The 20,095-nt window shown below is 40.1% G+C and overlaps 1 protein-coding gene across 2 annotated transcripts in view; it reads right to left on the bottom strand.

Annotated features, from left to right (window-relative positions):
• Nucleotides 1-19,647, bottom strand: part of TBC1D12 (TBC1 domain family member 12) — a 39,216-nt gene extending 19,569 nt beyond the window's left edge. Inside the window, exons 1-2 of one of the 2 annotated variants that reach the window (XM_069863208.1) lie at nucleotides 19,090-19,647; nucleotides 6,450-6,573 (exon numbers count right to left, since the gene is read on the bottom strand). In XM_069863208.1, the coding sequence (XP_069719309.1) occupies nucleotides 6,450-6,573; nucleotides 19,090-19,625 (660 nt within the window). In that variant the 5' untranslated portion in view covers nucleotides 19,626-19,647. The remainder of the gene's footprint in view (nucleotides 1-6,449; nucleotides 6,574-19,089) is intronic. The other variant, XM_069863209.1, reaches the window with a different exon arrangement.
• Nucleotides 19,648-20,095: the final 448 nt, after the last annotated feature.

Raw genomic sequence — 20,095 nt, forward strand, 5'->3', positions numbered from 1 at the left:
TGAATATTCAAGAACAGTAGTTGCACTGTTGAGAAAAGGAAAAGAAACAGACTTGGATAAACAGCTGGCACGAAACAAAGTAACTTTCAAATAGAACTTCCACATTGAGTTTTTCTACTTAAGGTGAGCGTAGAAAAATGTCATTCAAGCAAGCCTTAAGCCCCCCACCTTCCCCCCTACCATGTCATAATTGCTATTTCTAAAATGAAAGCTCAAAAGTGGGCTACTCTGGTGAGCTGATGAGAACTATGAAACAATAACTTACATAACAAGTAAGATTCTAAGCAGCAGTCTGAAACCCCTCATACCCCACTGGAGCAAGGCAGTGAGGCAAAAGCATGCCTGACTACAGGAGACCCTGCACAACCACAGCTCTGCCAGTTTCCATTTAGAAATCCAAGCTACTTTTCTAATGGAAAAGCTAAACTCAAAGGTGTGAGGGGCACGTGGAAGAAGGAAAAATAAGCTTTTTATCATGCCTTCAACATTACTTCAACGTATCTGCACTGTTCTTGTACCATGCATACCCTAGAATAACAACAAGCATTTTTAAGGCTTCCTTCTCCCTTGCTTTACTACTTTTTCCTTTCAGTACTGAAGTAACATACCAGCGTAAGAAAGAAAAGGCTTATATTAAAAAAACACAGTTAAAAAAAAAATCCACAAAAGACATCATCTTTACCACCTGAATCTTTTTGCTAAATCCTGTCCTTTTGGAATTTGATACAGCTCATCTAGAAGATGATTTTGCTACAGCATACAAAAGCTCACTTCTTGAGAGAAGTAAAAACCAAGTATTTTTAGCTGTGTCATCCTTTGCTAAAGTTTAAGGGCCTGATAGAGGAGAAGGCATGTCATCAAAAAGAGAATCTAGGAGACAAAATAAATCTAAAGTAAAATAAGCCAAAGTAAAACCAAACCAAAGTAAAATAAGTTCTATCATTTTTATTACCTTAAGGTTGTTTCCATATTCTTGATTTCCCAAAAATACAGCAACTTCCAAGGAAAGAAATTAAAATACGTTCAAAGATTATGCTTTCTTTTTCAAGCTTTAGAAAGTGAAAGTTTGCTTCAATGCTCTTTGTATTTGACTGTGAAGAATTTTTTTAAAAAATAGGAATCAGAAAAATTGACTTAAGCAGAGGCAACGCCTCTGTGCTATTTTCAGATCCTCAGTCCCCTGCTCAATAAAGAACACACCCCTAAAGATGCATTTGTGCCACTGATAAATCACTGACATCATGAGAAGTTCTCCTTGACAAGTTTTTCATGTCAAAGCAGCTAAGTCCTGGTACTAGAAGGTGGACTGTACTATGTCCTTTATGCAAACAAAAGGAGGCATTTGTCTCGCTGAAGCTCAACCAGTTTCATTACCATTTTCCCAAGAAGATAATTGTTGCAAAAGTCTAAAACTTTAAACTCTTAAAGTTTGAAAGACTCCAACATAACACTTTTTCTTTACATCTAGCATAGCATTTTACTGTCTGCATGTGTGACAATAGACAGATGACAGACATTTCTTGAGAATCTGACTGCTACCCAAGTCTGCAAAGAAAACCATCACAGCCTTCTCACTGCTGCTAGCACTCAATTTGTTTATTCAAGTATTATGTGTTCCCTGCAAGACCAAATATCCCCATTTATTGTCTGTCCTGGTTTCAAAGCACTTGGTTACCAATGGATTTTCACCTGTACCTGATAAATATAAAATCATAGAGTGGGTTGGGTTGGAAGGGACCTTAAAGATCATCTAGTTCCAACCCCCCTGCCATGGGCAGTGACACCTCCCACTAGAACAGGCTGCTCAAGGCCCCATCCAGCCTGTCCTTGGACACTCCCATACAGAAGGTTTGCCTTTCTCTTCTCTCCAGTAGCAGAGCAGGACAAGACAATGTGACCTTTATCAACATAGCTATCTGCTTAATCACTGCTCCTATGAAAAGGCATCTAGCACTGCATTTAGCTACTTGTTTCAGACAGTCAGTCATTAGATTTGTTAACAAACACGCCATATACTATTTCAAAGTATTAAAAGCTTCATGCACCGCTAAACTGAAACAAAGATTGGAAGTAAGAGTTAATACCATAAGTTATGTGGTCTGAGTTTTATGCAAACTGATTCAAAATGCATCTGTTCCTCTGAACAGGAACATCAGACAACTTTTGTCCCCGAGAGATTTCAAACTGGAGATAACGACACTGGAAAAATATGCAAGTGAAGACATTGATTTAGCCTTCAAGTACCTTGTTTTTTTAAAGATTTCAGAGCCACCCAAAAATATTTTTAGAGGTTGGTTACAGGACAGTGATCCACTCATCAAAATCAGCATCAGCATTTAAAGGACTGTCCAAAATTAATGCCTTTCATTTTGTGCACACAAAGGTGAAAGCTTTTGGAAAAGATGATTTGACTTCATTTCTGAATAAGCAATAATTTCTAAATCACTGCAAGCTATTCACAATGTGTCAGATTTAAACAGAAAATAAGTTCACTCCACCTCTCATTTAAGGCTGTCACAGACAGTACTTTGTTAAAACTGCTGAAAAAGTGCATTTGGTGTATGTTTCACTTGTATCTTGCAATGCATATTTCCATAGTTTGAGTTTAATTTAATTTAAGCATATTAGGAAAAAAATTACCATACTGCTTTAAACAAATTAATAAGTATTTAGGACTGTTTTAATAATAAAAAAGCCAAAAAATAGGTATACTTAATGAATTCATATTCAGAATAATTTTCATCATAGATTAAATCTATTTTCTTTAACCATGAAAAGAAAAACTGAAATTGAGCTTGCATTTTTAAACAGAACTTGGACTTCAGTCAATACACACCAAAATGCTACACACATCACCACACAAGTTAGTTTCTGCTTTAAATGCTTCCGTATTAAAATATTTCAGCAGTCTAATTTAAAGCAGATTTCTGTACAGAACAAAAAGAATTTACCAGACTGATCATTAAAGACCACATAGTTCTTACAACAGCCAGTTTTATTAGCTGCTATTCATTAAAAAAAGGCACACTTCCTAAAACTAAACACATTTGACATTTGCAGTCCTAAGGAGTTACTATCTTCCCTTTTTAAAAAACAGTGAAGGAAAGAAGCCCAGAGGAGAGAGATGTCCAGCAAAAGAATTGGCCTCAATCACATCCTGCTTGGGCAGCTCTGAGTTCAAGGAGAGCTGAGCACACCAGCAGCTGTGAGCAGGGAGATGCAGTTGCCAAGAACTTCCAACCTCTGACCCAGTTTGAGCTGGAGCATCTCACCCAAGGCATGCTGATGGCAGCCCAGCTGCAGTGACTCTGCCATCTCCCCAGCCACGCAGACCCTGCAGGTTGCTTTTCAACAAAAATACTTATCGTCTTATACATGCAAAGAAATTATTTACAGTAAGATTCATTAGACAGTGTCTGAAGGCAGTGCCGGCTAGCACTGTTGTCTGAAAAATGAAACAGTCTGAAACAGTATCCCAAATTAAGTTTCCAGATTTCCTCAGAAGTTATTAAAGATATTAGAATCAGTCTCTGACTGCTCTGTAGAGGCATATATAGCAATGTCTGCTTCACAGTGATAGGGAGCTACAAACATTCATTCAAATGTAATTATCAATTTACTACATCATCCTTACTAAATCAAGGGTAACACAGGAGGATTCCATCAGCCAGGACAGAAACGGGGCATATGAGCTCTACCACCCTTTTGACTACAAATCTAAACTACAAGGATCCTTTTTTTCCTTTTTTTCCTTACGAGAAAGTCCTTTAAACTTCACAATCCTGCCACAAAGCTTTAAGAATTACCCTTACTGAGAAGGCTTCCTACTTCTATTAACTATACAGTTTTCCCTGTCGTTACTTAATCGTTCCTGCAAAAAAGCTTCTTAAGATCTCATTTTTCACCTGAAAGATGCTGACTCACTATTAAGCTTCCTCAACCAAGACCTTCCCAAATCTGGCCACTGGCATCAGTAAAGTCGGAACTTTGTGCTCAGCTATGCAGAATGCTATAGGTGTTCAGGAACTACCATAAACTCCCTCATAGGCAGCTTGCCTACAGCTTAAACCCATCCTACCTGCAGTCTTACACTTAGAATCTCATTTTACAAGAGCTGACCACAAATGGCTCAAAAAATTGGGGGAAAATTGCTGGTTTTTATTTCAGATCACACTTCATCCCTGGAATTCAATTTAGAAAGTCAACCTGAAGTTTGTAGAGACAGTACATAGAGGATATGAAGTATTCTGCCAAGTTCGCAGAATTACTTGTCAACAGAACATACTAAGCTTTAATCATATTTCTGTCAACTTCTTAAAGGTCTCATAACTCACTCTTGCCTATATTCTTTTCACACATCTCCTGGAATAGTGAAAAATTTAGTCTAGAGTCCTCAGTCAGACATTCAAAAGTGAAGATACTATTTTCCACTGATCTTCAATAACCAAGTGTGCTAATATTTATTCTAAAACATTGCCAGCTTAAGAATGTTCAAATTTGCTAAGAAAAGGTTCCACTGGCTTTTCTTCAAAGGCATATGCACATGTAAATTTTAAACACACATGCAAGACATTTGATATATATTAAGTATGGAGATATTAGGACCACCTCTCAATTTAAGAATCAAGTTTTCTCAGGTATTGTAGATGTAACTGTAACTGGATCTCCCTTTGGGAAGTGTATATCTTAGCTCATGATGCTCTACCTAAAAACCATGCATGCTTTATCTAAATTAGAAGCTAAAAATATTAGCTATTACCTGCACTTTACCCAAGATTACATAAATCCAATAGTGAGCCTAATTTTACAATCGTTATAACACAAACCACATGATTAGTAGCTAGGACTAACTCAATCATGTTTAAAAGACAATACAATGTTTTAATATATTTGCTTTTCTGGCGCATTGGAGAAGTCAAAAAAAAAAAAAAGAGTACACTAAAGTCTAAGAGAAAAAACAGTCACTGAGGGACAACAGGATAACAAAACAAGACTACTTCTGCTAATTATGACTTCGCTTCCAGAACAACTATCATCATTACTAGAAACTGGGAAGCAGATGACTGGCAGCATTGTGCACATTCTCCATTTCTCATGGTAGAAGACACATCTGGATTTTTACCATAGTATTTTCATAGCACGAGGCCAACAGCATTCATCTGCAAGTAAACTAAAACAGAACACTTGTCCTCTTCTACTCAAAAATAGAAACCATTTGAATATGGAAAATTGTACATAAAAATGTTGAAAAAACATCCAGTTTACTTCAGAGTAAATAGCACTTGCTACAATCTCATCCTTTTCCTACAACATTTTATTGTGTGACCTTTCCCAAGTCCTTCAAAATGAATCTCTCACTTTTCTCTTTAGTTGCTCCCAAAAGGCCCTCTTCACCATAAAGCTCCTTCTAGAATATCATAGAATCATGGAATGAACATTGCTTCATTCACAGCCATTTGCACCTGTCAAACACATCAGCTTATATGGAATTTAAGAAAGGAGAGAGAAAGCAGCTCTTGAGATTCAAGTTTCTGTTTTCACCAACATAGGGACATTCACATTTCTTATGTCAATAAGAGTTTGAGCTTCAAGACTGCATGTTAATATCAAGTTAACGAAACTTTACCAATTGCTTATCTTTAAGGACTAAGCCTTTTTTGGTTTTATCAAACTAAAGACAGATTCCACGGAAACAAATATAAGGAAGTGCAACTTTATCAGGGGAAGAAAATCAGAATTATCTTTCAGTAGTACCCCAGTAACTCCAAAACAAGTTCAACTTACAGTACTAGTTTGAAACAAAAATACCTTGAGTGACATTAAAGTGAAAGTGTAGACATTAAGTGAAGAGTACATGTTTCAGAATTCTAAATAATTTGTCACACAAGTTACCCAGACAGTAAGTCTTCCTGGCAAGAAGGACTTTAGAAAGATGAGTTGCGGGGGAGGGGGAATAAATAAATAAATAAATGTTTCGTAACACTAGAATATCCAAGAATGGTTTAGGAGGATAAATTTTATTAGATTAATATCTATTCAAATTAAAACTGAATATACTAGTATTACTATGATTTTATTGCACAAAACTCAGAACTGAACGCCATAAAGGAAGACTAGAGTATAAAATATTGTGGCATATCATGTAGCAAAATTTTACAGAAAATTAATACAAGTTCTGATATTTGGACCTAAACTGCTTAAACTCTTTTTGAATATTCATCACCTTTTTATAAGTACTGAGATGTACTGAAAAATGCACGAGGTAATCCTAAAACTTGCACTCCTTCTAAGTAACTACCATTCTTTAGACAAAGCCCCAGAAGAATCTTCCCAGACAGAGTACTTTATGGTTGTGTAGTAACAACATGGAGACAACAGCAGAGAACTGCAACACCTATGCATTAGTTTTTAACAAGTTTTGTACCTAGAGTTGCATGATGTTTACTCACCTGCTGAATAATTTTGGAATCTTTTGGAAGGTTTTCCCTTGGTGGAACTTTTCCAAACAACTTCCAACCAGGAGCGCTTTGGACAGCAGGTTTGAGTTCCTTTGTCCTTTTAGCAAAAAAGTTTCTGAAAAGAGAGGAGGGGTTTCTTTTTGTTTATTGTAAGCTTATAAACAAACTTCTACCCACTTACATTTCTTTAAACCAAGTTCACCACTGGAGAGATTTACTGCTCAGCAAATGCACAGCATGCTACCTTAGCTGCTCTTATAATTTAAAATAACTACCTTGAAGTGGAGCAGCTTTCATTACACGTGCTCTGATAAAAAAACATTTGTAAGTAACACTCAGTGCTACCTCTGAATTCTAAGCTACTTTATGCAGTATCAGAGCTTTTTTAAGTAACATCAGACACTTTCTTCAGTGTAATTTAGCAGCATGCAACAGGTCTCAGACTTCTGATGGGGGTTTGTTTTAGTGTATCTTATGGAGCTATTTGAAGACTGGAAAGCAAAAACAGCTGGAAATCACTTTGTGACTTACAGATTTAAAAAAGAAACTGTGAACTATTACTTCTACTAACATTCTCTGCAATCTTCACACCTTCAACATTCATAACATGGACTAGAAAACCAGGGAGTATGCACACAGCTCCAGCTTAGCAGATAACCTTTGCCAGTGCCCAAAGCAATTATATTTAAACAGGTAGATGACTGGACTGGTCTATTATTTCTTAGAAAGCCAATCACCACAAAATCATATTAAGCAACCATTTGTCTAGATACACAGCTGTAATATCTGACTCTGAACACAAGCTCCCACAAAGCATGCTACCTATGAGTGCTTTAAAAATTAAAGCAGTTAGTTTATTCTGAATGTTGGAAAGTTACTTTCTAGAAACTTATGAATAACACAAGAGGATTAAAAATTAAGCAGTCTGCAAGTTATTTCTCAGGATCCTTACAGATGACCTCTGAGTGAACAGAAAACAGAGCCCTTTTATTGGAAAAAGTTTTTGCACAGTGCTAACTAGCTAACCTTGAACTTTCACACTTCCTTTGGAAAAAAGATGTCCAAATGCTTCGCTTGAAGCATTTGCTTTATTTTAAAACACAGTCCTGTGGAATCCAGGCTGATGAAAAAGCCAATCCATAGTACCAACATCTTTAAGATACCGTCCTCAGTCAATCCCATCAATGCAAACCAGTAGTGAAATGAGCTCCATCCATAAAAGTAAAAAGATGCAAAAATTGTATTTACATACAGAGCACCTTTCACAGTGCTTCATATTGTCTTCAGGAGGGAAGGAGTGTTCAAAGTGTCATCAAGAAAACAAGACGAAGTGTTATGAAGACTAACAAATGTCACTGAATGCTACATTACAGCCTTGCCCTTAAACCTGCAACTATTGCAGCAGCTGTGTTCAAACTTAATTGGAGGAGACTTTTTTTCCCCAAGAGCAGGTATGCAGGAAGATGCATTCTGGAGTATTGTTCTTGAACATGGAACAGCTCATGCACAACAGCTTCATGGATAGTAATAACTAGACACTAAGATGTCTATTCCTAATATGGCTTGGATTACACTCTACAAAAACCTATGGGCTCTCACAATCACACAACTACAACAGCTGCAGTAACAGCTACAAGCTTTCCTCCTTATTTAACAACATCACTTCAACTATTCCTGCCTGTGCCCACAGCACATTGTGTGACAGTTTCACCATTCTGATGGTACAGTAATTCAAACATGTTAAATGTTTCCACAAGTCGCATTAATGTGATGTTCTAGTAATTGCTTGTTTCCACTCCACTTTTGCTTTTCAGATTCACTTTTTAGTTGACGTTTATCTTAAACTGGTGAAGTCTAAATGCAGTTAGAATTAAGCCTCAGAAGGGAATGGGTAAAACTTGATATTTTAGTGGGATTTTTTTTTTTTTGCTTATTTTGGGGTTTCAGCTTCCCCTTACCCCCACCAAGTTTGAACACAAAACTTTTTTCCACTTTCCAAGCCAGCTATATGCCAGATCAAGAGGATGATAGATTTCCAAGTTTTAAGAAGTCGTCACTGGAAAATACCAGAGACAATTACTTCAATCTTAATTTTAAAGTACATCCAACACCTGAATAGAAACTGGGCTGCCACATTCACACAACAGCCACTCAAAGAAAGTTGAAGTTCTTTCAATAGCATCAATCACAAACATCAGCAGGCAGGAAAGGCACCAGGCTAGACAACTTCAGTGCTCTGCCTTAGGTATAACTGATTCACCTCTCCAAAAGACCAAATAGTCTTGTGATAATGTTCTGTTTGACCAAAAACACCAAACTCGAAATCTAATTTCAAGCCAGATTTCATTTTGCTACAGTTCTTTCAAAGATGACAAATACTTCACTTTCTACAACTCCACTGTGTCTCTATAACAAGCTATGAGTATTTTGCTGCTTTCTGCATCCCCGCAAAAGCTGAAATTGCTTTCCTTCCCACTCTAAATGTACATCCTTTGGCTTCCAGACTTAACTTTGAGCCTCAAAGGAGCCTGTCAAAAGAATTTGCTGATGATTCATAGCTTTGATGTCGTTGAGATACAGTACTGCATTATTGGTAGCAATCAACTTGATTTACTTCCTGTTTTTGCCCCTAATACTCTCATTAGGGCCCAGCATTCTTAAAAACAACACTCCAAAACAGTGTTCACAAGCCTATATCCGCCCTTATTCCTTAGTCTTAATACAAGATATTGACCCTGACTCATCTCTCCACTCCCACTATAAACCTGTAACCTTTAAACCCATACATTCAACACCACTGATCATGTAACAAGAATTTATGTTTACACTGGCGCTTTTTTTTTTTTATCACGCGTAAAATGCAAAAGTCGCTTAAGAACACAACAGAATTTTTCTTCATACTCAAGTCTTGCCTATTCCATTAATGTATTATGTGTAACAGTTTGGAAATAACAGCAGAAAAACATTTCTCGATTATAGACAATTGGCTTCTCTGCTCTAAACAAGACTTTTCAATAATTTACATACAGAAACAAAAGTAACTCAACTCTTAGCACAAATAATGAATCATTAAGAGGAAATAAAATCTTTTTGGTAAGCCACTTACAAAGCTTCCAGAGCAACAGAAGTAAGATTCTATTTCTACCTTTTAAATTACTTGTATATACTACATAATTTTTAAGAGTTGATAAAAAAAGTGTCCAAAAAGTTGGTGTGCATTCAGAGCACACAGGGTAATTATTACTTAGACCAATGGACAGGATATCCCCGTTATTTTAGATCTGAATTATATGATATTGTCCAGGCATCATTTGCTCTTTCACAAGCTCAGAAGTGCTTTCTCACATTATTAGTTATGGCTGGAAAAGTGGCAAGAGCATAAAAGTATTAAGAGCAAGTAGTGCATACTTTATAAATACACTTTTCAATTCACCCTTTACTCTCCCATTTCAACCTTAAAAATTAAGTTAAGATGCAAGTGTTTAGTTTTAGTTTAAAATTCTTAACATGGAGACTTAGCACAAAACACTAATAAGTTCAGAATTTATTACAACTTCTACATTTTAGCTTTAATAACTTTGAATAATGTCCGCCCATTTTGATTCAGTACATTTAGACAATTGCTGTGAGTGCAAGTTTTCAGGCTCTGTCCTAATCTAGCCTTCTAGGTGACCCAACTGATTTTACAGTTCACATCCTCCACCACCTTGCTACAAAAAGAGAAGCTAGACACAAGCTTCTCTTTAAGTGTTGTTGCCCCCAAACACAGACCTATTACCAGATGTTTCTAGTTTCAGCACCTTTTAGCTGTGAAGATCTTTTCTTTCCCTCCATAACAAGACAACCCCAAAAATATCCCAAATGATCCTCTCCAAAGAAGCTTCAATTAAATTAAAATAAGGAAACCAGAAATCCTAATCAGGAGAACACGCACCTTTAGCAAGACTGAGCTTGCAGATTTTTTTTTTAAATGAAATTACAACGTTTCCATTGACATTACTTGTCAGCTAAAGCCTCAGCTACAATTAGACATACCTGAAATCTAATGAGCTGCCAAGGAGTATCTAAGAATTGAAGGGTAGGGTAGAGGGTGGTTTCTGGCCTCTTAGAGAGGACACCAAGATTGATAGGACTATTATGGTACTGCACTGAAGATATGAAATTAGATCAATCCTACTGCTCGAGCTCCGCATTGATACCAGTCCCAGAGTGCCTTTACAAACTCTGCTGGTAAAACAGTTTCACTACAGTTACACAAACACTTCTTAAATTTTTGGAGTTGAAAGCATTTAGCAATATAAAAACACTGTACAGAATGCTTACTGATAGGCAGTATTTTAACAGACTATGTCATACTCTTAAAGAACTGTTGCACAGGTCAGCTTTACAAACACACTCGAGCATTCCAAAAGATAAGTAGACAAGCAGACACATATGCAAGGTGACAGACATTGTTAAATTTCATAATGGTCAAGTACAAAGAGCAAAGGAAGATAATACAGTGTGGTCTAAGCTTTACTTTTCAAGGATGATCTAACAAAACAGAGCTCTATGCCAAACTAGTCTATCATCTTCATATTTAATCGGGTAGTTCTGTGGCTATTTTGATACTACACCAAACACTATGATCAATCTTCTGTAATAATAACCAAATGTCCCTTGCCCACAGAATCTAAGCCAAAATCTTAGATGTGCAAGTTGTGAAGAATTTCAAACAGTTGACTACAGATGTTTGGCTATTTCTTGCATGCCCAGGAATCTCCTCCAGGAAAGCCACAGCTGGTTAACAAGCAACATACTTAAAGCAAAATATTGCTACAAGAATAATACCCCTTCCTCCCACACATGCACATAATGGCCAAGCTGTTTCAGTTCCACTGAAGGGAAGCCCATTTCTCTTCCTCGCACCAGTCACGTCTTACACTCCCTCCTGGGGCATCAGTTCCAAGACTCTCCATAACCTGCAAGTCAAGTCAGCTCAGTAATGCCAGAGAAAGCCATTCACATTTTTTCCACCCTCCAGCTTAATGAGCTACAGCAGCTCACAGAGGATCAAATAAATACCAGAAGCAGGGAAGAGACATTCCCTTTGTTTCCTGACAAGAAGAAATTCTTCATTCAGCTCACCAGGATACCTCATGAAAGTACAATCTAATAAAGCAAACTACCTAAAACTGTTCTGGTAGTAACTCACTACACTTTTACTCCAAATGTTTCTATATGAGTTATGCTTAAGATGAGTAGGAAAAAAATTTCCAGCCTTTGACATAGCCTACAAGTCTGAACTACAAGCTCTAACATGAGGCAGAGTTTCAATTTGAAAACTGTCCCAAGAACTGGTGATGCCTATTACTCTGACCAGCCTGGTTGAACCTCATTTAATACTTTTCCCTTCTGCTCCTAGACAGAGTGCCTGTCAACTACCTGATTGCGTAATGTAGTACTACAAAGCACTAATATACTACTTTTTTGCAGCCACCCAGTGTATCAGGTTTCTGCTGTGGTTAGCAATTCACAATACATTTTATGTCACTGCTTCAGTGATAAACTGCAGAAATACAAAAAAAATAGATTCTTGCATTTTGTAATCTGTTAGACAGCTGATATTAATATGCAAGAGCCTAATTCCTTTCAGTTTTATCTGATGGCTTTGGGTTTTACAAAGAGGAAGAAATTCCCCAATTTAGCAGTCAGCTACCTACAGAATTTCAGGAACAGCAAGCACCTTGCAAAACATCTGAAGATTACAGCAACAAAAAGCTAGAATCAAAGTCATTTAAGTTGAAAAACACCTTTAAGATGATAGAGTCCAACCATAAACCTAGCACTGCAACTCCACCACTCAACCATATCCCTAAGCACCACACCTACACATCTTTTAAAGACCTCCCGGGACACTGACTCAACTGCTTCCCCGAGTAGCCTCATCCAATGCTTCACAACCCTTCAAGTGAAGAATTTTTTTCCTAATTTCCAGTCTAAATGGTCCCCTGACAACTTGAGGCCATTTCCTCTTGTCCTTTCACTTGTTAATTGGGAGAAGAGATCAACACCTACTACAACCACCTCTCAGGTAGTTGTAGACAGTGATAAGATCTCCCCTCACCCTCCTCTTCTCCAGGCTAAACAACCCCAGTTCCCTCAGCCACTGCTGATAAGACTTTACAAGAATACCAGTCTGAGTGGCTCTCAGAAGTTCTGTAGGAATAAACTCACCTACGACTATCCAAACTGAAGTCATTAAATTCACCCACACAACATCCATCTACCGCTCACACTGCTACCCAAATGCCAGGCCAGAAGCAATATGCTCTGCAGGTGGTTTGCACAGCTGACTGGTTTCTGCAAACACATAGCTGAAGTAGCAAAATCTCTCTTTTGCAGGCTCTCCTTATACTCAGCCATCATTCAAAAACCTCTAGGATTTTTATCTCTTGAGTCCTCTAAATCTTAGAGGTTTGACTTAACCTGGCTAACAGACTGCAGCATTAGAGAGATCAGGCAGTAACTGCCTAACCTTCGCTTCCTTAGAAAGCAATAGTAAAAAGGCTGAAAAGAACAGCACAGTCTGACGCTAGGAAGCTTAAAACAATGCTTACCAGCCAGTCTAACAAACCTAGTCCCTTCCCAGCTGAACAAACAAGATCAATTAGGGAAAAAAAGGACGGGCTTTACATCTTAAACATCTCAGCAGTTCACAGAAACTGAAGAGAGGAATAGCAATTTTTGCATCCATGTGAATGAATCCTTAGATTCCCTTTTTTACTCTTAAACAAGCAAAACAAGATAGCTTAATGAATAACTGAATAGCCAGAAGAGCAAAAGCATAAAACTACCATTTTCTTAGAGGCCAGCTGTGATTAAAGCGACCTCCTTTGGTGATTGCTTTCCATGTAAAACAGCCTATTCAGAAGAGAGGTCCCATTTGCTTTGCCACACTACTCTCAATATACTGAGTCTAAGATATTCTGTGACACACAATAAACAGAAGAAACCAAGGAGTGAAAAAGGCCTTCTACAAAATGAAGCAGGGGAGAAGATACTTTCAGGTTATATATAAATGCCTTGGTAAAACACACCTTAGCAAAACAAGCTATGACTCAAACAGTTTGTTGTGCACTACACAGCAATTTAATCAGTTTGGCTTCAAAAAACCTCACACAACCCCATACCCCCCAAAAAGAAACCAAAACCTACAGCATTATTTTTTACCGAGAACTTACTTCAGGAAAAGTCCTATAGAACTGTTAGGACTCCCAATGGAAATATCTGTACCAATGTAGACTAGTATACTCTCTACCAAGGAGAGCAGAGAAATTGCTAGTAACACCTTAGGTGGTTTAAACTGATGAAGATTATACACATGGCTCTAAGGTCTTAGAATTTACATCTATTTAGTAATCTTTTTAGGGGGAAAAGAAACAGGCTGCAGCCAGGAGTTGGAGCAATATAGCAATCTGATACCTATCCCAAGTTAAATCGGTATACAATTCTTCCACTTGTACACTTGAAATTTAACTTCAGTTTGCTACTCAACATCCTAGCCAAAATAACATGGGTGCACAGCATCTTATGTGTTCATGGTGAAACACCCATTGCTAACATTTCTCAGAAACACAGAACTCTATAAAACCCATAAATCATGAGGCTTACAAGTAAAACTTTTTCAAACAGGTACGTTGAGCTCATAGACCTGAAGCACTTGCTCATTTTCATTAGCTGCTTGGAAATGTTTCACTAATAAAAACAAGGCTGCTGCCAAATAGATTTAATTGTCTACAGCGGGATCTGCACCTGTGAGAAAGTATTTGGATGTGCAAAGTATTTCTTGACCCTTCTTTGAAGAAAAAAAAAATTACATAATTTGGGTAAAACTTTCCATGTGCGCAGTTATGAAAAATTTGGGAGCACACACACCCTGCCAAAAAAAAAAAAAAAAGAGACCAAACTAAAAAAATCAGTGCTGAGCATCCATCTTCAGATTTTGCTGCAGTATGGTTTACTCTGGAGATTACCCTTACCTAACTTGTCATTATGTTTATTATTCATATGACTGAAAGCCAGAAACTGGCAAACATGTCAACACAACTTAATTTAAAAAAAAAACAAAACTGTTAGCAAACAGAGAATGAAGAACCTACAGATAATTTTCTCATTTTGATAATACAAATACAAAAAAAAAAAAAAAAAAAGAAAGAACACTGCTTGAAGTCAGTCACATATTTGGGCTCAGGTGCTCCTGGCTACTCCAGTCAGGCCTAGTTCAAATCAATTATAATTATGTACCTGTTCACTTAAGTTACAAGATAGCTTAGAGAAGGGTAAAAATTAGATCCAACAGACAGAAGGGTGCCCTCACAATTTCTGGGGAAAGCTTTGTTGTATTCCCTTGGCTCTTTCCTCCAATTATCTTTCCAATACATTCTCATTATATTTCCTTGACCTGTTATAAGCACTCTGTAGATTTTTTTGCCTTGTTATCTAGACAGAGGAGAAAACAACCCCAAAGATCAAAACCAAACATAGGTGTCTTTCAGGATTTCAGCAAGATACTGACCAAGATACAGGCACAGGCAACATAGGAATATAAATTAAGCATTTTGAAGTGCCCTCATCAATTTGTTCTTTGATCTTTACACAAACAGGTTTAGAAGATCTGCCACAACTAGGACAGCTCATTCCTCACTCGACTCATTTTTGACCGAGATCTGACAAAACAGATTTCTTCATTAGATGCACAGCACGTGCCCTGCAGTTTCAGACTGACTTACAAAACAGAAAAGCTCTGCATACAAAAAGAAACATTGACTCTAGTATGAAACATTGACAATATGCAACTGTAGACTAGGTACATACCTATCTAGCTCAAAGAGAGTCAAGTGCTACTTAGTAATAAATTGAAATATAAACTACAAATTCAGAACCACAAGTAACAGAATCAGGGAAGCGATCCTCTTTGCAATCCTTCTACAGCCTGTCAAGGACATTTCTAGGAGCAAGATTAGCAGCACTGGAAGAACTACCTAGCTACTGAATCACACAACTGTGTTTACAAAGCAGACGGAGAAAAAGATGTGGGCTTCAGCAATTTCTCAAGTCTTTCACATACTGACATCCTTCAAATCTTCATCATCTCCTCAAGACAGGATTTTCCAAAACTGCTGGACACTAAGCACAACCATTCTGGGCAAGAAAGGAAAAATTAGACTAATGATGTTTTTTATAAGCATATAAGGTAGTTGGTACATATATGCTTACAATCCCTTATACCTATTGCTCACAGCACACACTAAAGGCCTACAATAAGTGGCAATTACGAAGTAAGCTATTTGTGGTTTTATCAAGAAAACTTATTACGTGAATTCTGGAAAACAAGTATTTGGGGAAATGGTACTTCACTGCAACAAAGTAAGTGCCACTGCTTTTGTCAGCAGTAAGTTTTGAATCCAGGAATGAGGAACTTTCTCAGCTACCTGAATGTATCTAGTAAATACACAATTCGGAAATGAACAGTATCAACACAAAGTGAGAAGATGCCCGGTGCATACATGTAGAACTACAAAGTATAATTAATCTTTAAAGGAGGTTCAGAGTTACTGTGGTATTCTCACAGCCCTGGAATACTCACTGCTGCTTGCCCTTTTGGTTCACTGTTCTGCTCTGTAAGTGCTGCTTTGGTGGACAAAGTATACTGCAGTGAAGGTGATCACCATAGCTTTAATTCAACTGTCTGTGCAAGATTCCTGCTCACTGAACCATTCTGTACCCAACAGCAATCTGCTGGGGCTACCCAAAAGTGATCCAAGAACTGAGAGAATTGTGCTTATAAGCTGCTATGTAAGACCACAAACCATAAGAACAGTGCCTATATATGACCGTATTATGAATCATACACAGGAGTACAAAGCAGTGACAGGTGACTTTTGAGAAGCCATTTAAAGCTCTGACCATAACGGTAGCACAGTGGAGACAAGTGACCATAGTCATGCAATTTTCCTTGCCACGGCACTCTGCTCCACATACCTCTGATTTACTTGAGGCATCCCACTTCACATGCTGAGAGAAACAAAGAGGTAGAACAAAAAAAAAAAAACAGCGAAAGTGATTATTTTTCAGTTAAAAGTTGTTAACATTGATTTGACAGGCTTAATAATTTGGCACAAATACAACTTAAGATCCTAAGGCAAACTATTACACCTAATACTTACCTGAAAATAAACTCTAATCATTGATATAAGCTGTCCTGTGGTCTTAGAATAATTATTACTGACAATCTCTTCCTGTTGCAGAGCTCAGGTAAGATGCTGCTGTTGACAGCCACTCACTTTTACCCCTACCTCACCTCATCGGTTTATCCTTTGGTTCAGTGAAATGAAGACAGACAATTAGCATGGATGATTTCAAAGAACTGCAAAGCAGGCCAGTCTGATAACTGAAGAGATGGGAACAAGCAGCTTGAAACAGCAGCCTCCTAACCCAGATCTGCCACGACCGAACAAGTGTGTCTGACCAGGCAATTACAATGATGCTTTCACAATGCAGGCAGCATGATTTCTCCCTTGCCTCCTCACAGTTTTCAAATAACAGCAAGAAAAGTCCACCTTTTAAAAGAATTTCCACATAATTACAACTATTAGAAAAAACAATGGGAGTTACCAAATTTTAAGCAGCTTGTAAACTAGACAGAGAACTTTATGAGCACAAAATATCCTATATAAGATGCTCCAGACTGCTGAACTACCCATGCTTAGCACAGCCAGAGCTTTTCTCATACATTGTCAGAATGTGTACCTGCTCCCACACAACACAAACAAGTTGCTTTCTCTTAGCAAGTATTTTTGATAGTACACAGCAGCTGGGTACAACATAAACTTTGCAGAGCAACATCATTCACAGCCCTGTGCTCATTCAAAAATAAAAGTAATCATCCGCTGAAAAGATTCACAAGGAGGTACAGTAGCTACAAGTATTCAATCACAGGATAATTTTTATACAATTTGAGTCCTCATTACCAAGAGCCAAGGCATTTCTCTAAGAACTAGAGAAAAATACACTTAAAATGGCAAGTGTTGGTTTTGAATTAATTTCACCAGTTTAAAAAACTGATAAGTTTAAGCTTACAAAGCGTCTTCTGAACTGTTTCTTGATAAGAACTAACTACTCAAAAAATTATGAAAAGGTTTTGTTACCACTTTTCTAAGCAATGTAGACTACAAACTAGCATTACTATATCTAGACACAAATCTATCAAGGAAGAGTTTGGGTTTGTTTTTAAAAACCAATAAAGGTGGATTTTATTAGTAGATCTAATTTTGGCTATTCAGATGAAAACTGCTGTAACTAAGGCACTTTTATGAATGCATAGGCAGATCTGAAGGTAAAGTTTCTGAAGCCAGTATTGCTCCTAGGCCAAATGCACAAGAGTTACAGCCAGCTGGGCCAGTCAATGGCTCTGAAATTGGCACTCTGGCAAATCCTTTTTCTCTCTGAGGTGTCAGCACTATAGTTTTTGCCAGTATAGTTGCAATTAAATTTTTCCATGTATTCCCCAAGCCTTCACTGAAAACAGCAAATGTCAGTGTATATGGACAACTCCTACTGCACACCAGGTTCAGCCTTTTCTATGAGGGAAGTTCTCCAGAATTTTATTAAGCAATTGCTCTACGGCAAAAAGCAGCAAGTATCAATGTTACTGGTCAAAATGTTTAAGTAATGAGGCAAAGGGAAAGTAAGATAGCACGGTACATATAGTACAGGAAAGAAAAAGGGCATGAGAGGGAAGAACACTAATAGGAAACAGTGGGAATAAAGGCACACCTCTCAACCAGCCCTTGAAACAAAGTGGAGGCATCAAATTCACCCTTCAACTCTCATATCTTTACCCTCAGGCAGGAATCCATCTCTTCCATCTCCTGAGGGTAGGCAGAAGGAGCCTGTTTCACAATTCAGGATCCTGCCTTGAGATCAAACCTCAACGCTCAAACACAATAACTATAGCCCTGGACTTCTGAGAATGAGAGCTGTCAGAAATTTGGAAACTAAACTCCCGTCTTCAAACATAATAAAAGCAATACAGAGTATGCTATGAACTATCATAGTCATGACACATCTCCTGTGTAGTGCTTTAAAGAGTAAGCAACGCCACCAAGTTCATAGGTAATGAAGCTGGATGTCCTAGAGTTTCTGGGTTTGTACTAGAAACGTAACAGAGACCCAATTAATTTGAGCACAAAGCCTAGTCCTCGAAGCTTTCCGCACCACACTTTGGAATAAATAAGTAAACTGAAAACGAACTGTCAACAAGTAGCAAAAGCTTTAGGAGCAGCTTCCACAACCACCTTTAGAATCAGCTGAAAACCGCTTCCACCACAGATTTCCCCTTGGTCAGCACCACCGCGTTCGCGCCGGCACGGAAGGCAAACGCCGGTTTGAAGCCCGCGCAGCTGGGGGCAGCCGCGGCACCTTGGGCAGCCGCAAACCCCGTTCTCGCCGCACCGGCGTTCGCCGGGGGGGCATTGCCCGGCCCCCGCACCGCCCCGGGGCGCCGAGAGCGCGTCCCTCGGCCGCCCCGAGCCTCGGCAGCCCCGCGGCCGCCTCCCCCCGCCGGCCCCGGCCCCGGCCGCTCCTTTACCTGGCGAAGAACTCGGCGAAGCCGCCGGCGGTGCCCGCCCGCCGCGCCCTCTCGGCCGGCTCCGGCGCCGCGCGGGGCGGCTGCTGCGGGGCGGCGCGGCGGCGGCTCACCTCGAAGGTGTTGCGGGAGTTGAGGTTCACGTCGGTGAAGGCCGGGGGTTCCTCCCGCGGGCCCGGGGCTGCCTCCGCCTCGCCCCGCAGCCGGCAGCTCCGCAGCGGTTCCTCCAGGGCGGCCCCCGCGGGGCCGGGCGGGCAGGGCAGGCAGCCCCCGTTCTGCAGCTTCGCCTCCTCCTCTACCGGAGGGAAGCCGAGTCCCCCGTTGGTCACGGTCCCGCAGGCAGCCCCGTTCGGGGGCTTCTCCGGGCGGCGCTTCCCTCCTGTCACCGGGCGCCGCCGGCCCGGCCCGCCGCTCAAGCCCCGGCTCCCATCCCGCTCCCCGTCCTCCTCCTCCTCCTCCGCCTCCTCCGCCGCCTCCTGCCGGCCCGCGGGAAGCACGGCTGCGCTGCCCGGAGCTCCGGCATCGTCGGGCCCCACCATTTGCGGAGCCCCGGGGGTGCCAGCGGCGCAGCGCGGCGGGGCGGGGCCGGTCCCCGCGGCGGGCGGGGCGCGCGCCTTCCTCCGCTCCCGGGGCGGCCCTTCCCCCCGGAAAGCGATCATAGAGAGGCAGGGCCAGAGAGGCAGGGCTGGAGCAGCGCGCCCGCCCTCCCCAGCGGAACCACATCCGGGATCATAGAGATGCTGGCGAGAGGAGGCGCTTACTCGCCAGAGCGGAGGCTCGCGTGGCGCCGGCCGTGTCCCCCGCCGTGTCCCCCGCCGGGCCCGGGCCTCCCGAGGGCAGGCGTTCCGAAGGACTAGCGGCGACGCGAAGGGGTTCAGCGGCACGAAGGGCGTCGCGAGGGACGCCTGGAACCGTGGGCGAAGGCGGGGTTACGGGGATGAGGCAAGACGCGCGGGCCCGGCCCGAAAATGCTGGGAGATAAGACTTTAAGACTTGTTTTGGAGTTTTA

Source organism: Phaenicophaeus curvirostris, chromosome 9 (assembly GCF_032191515.1).
Source record: "Phaenicophaeus curvirostris isolate KB17595 chromosome 9, BPBGC_Pcur_1.0, whole genome shotgun sequence".
Taxonomy (NCBI): domain Eukaryota; kingdom Metazoa; phylum Chordata; class Aves; order Cuculiformes; family Cuculidae; genus Phaenicophaeus; species Phaenicophaeus curvirostris.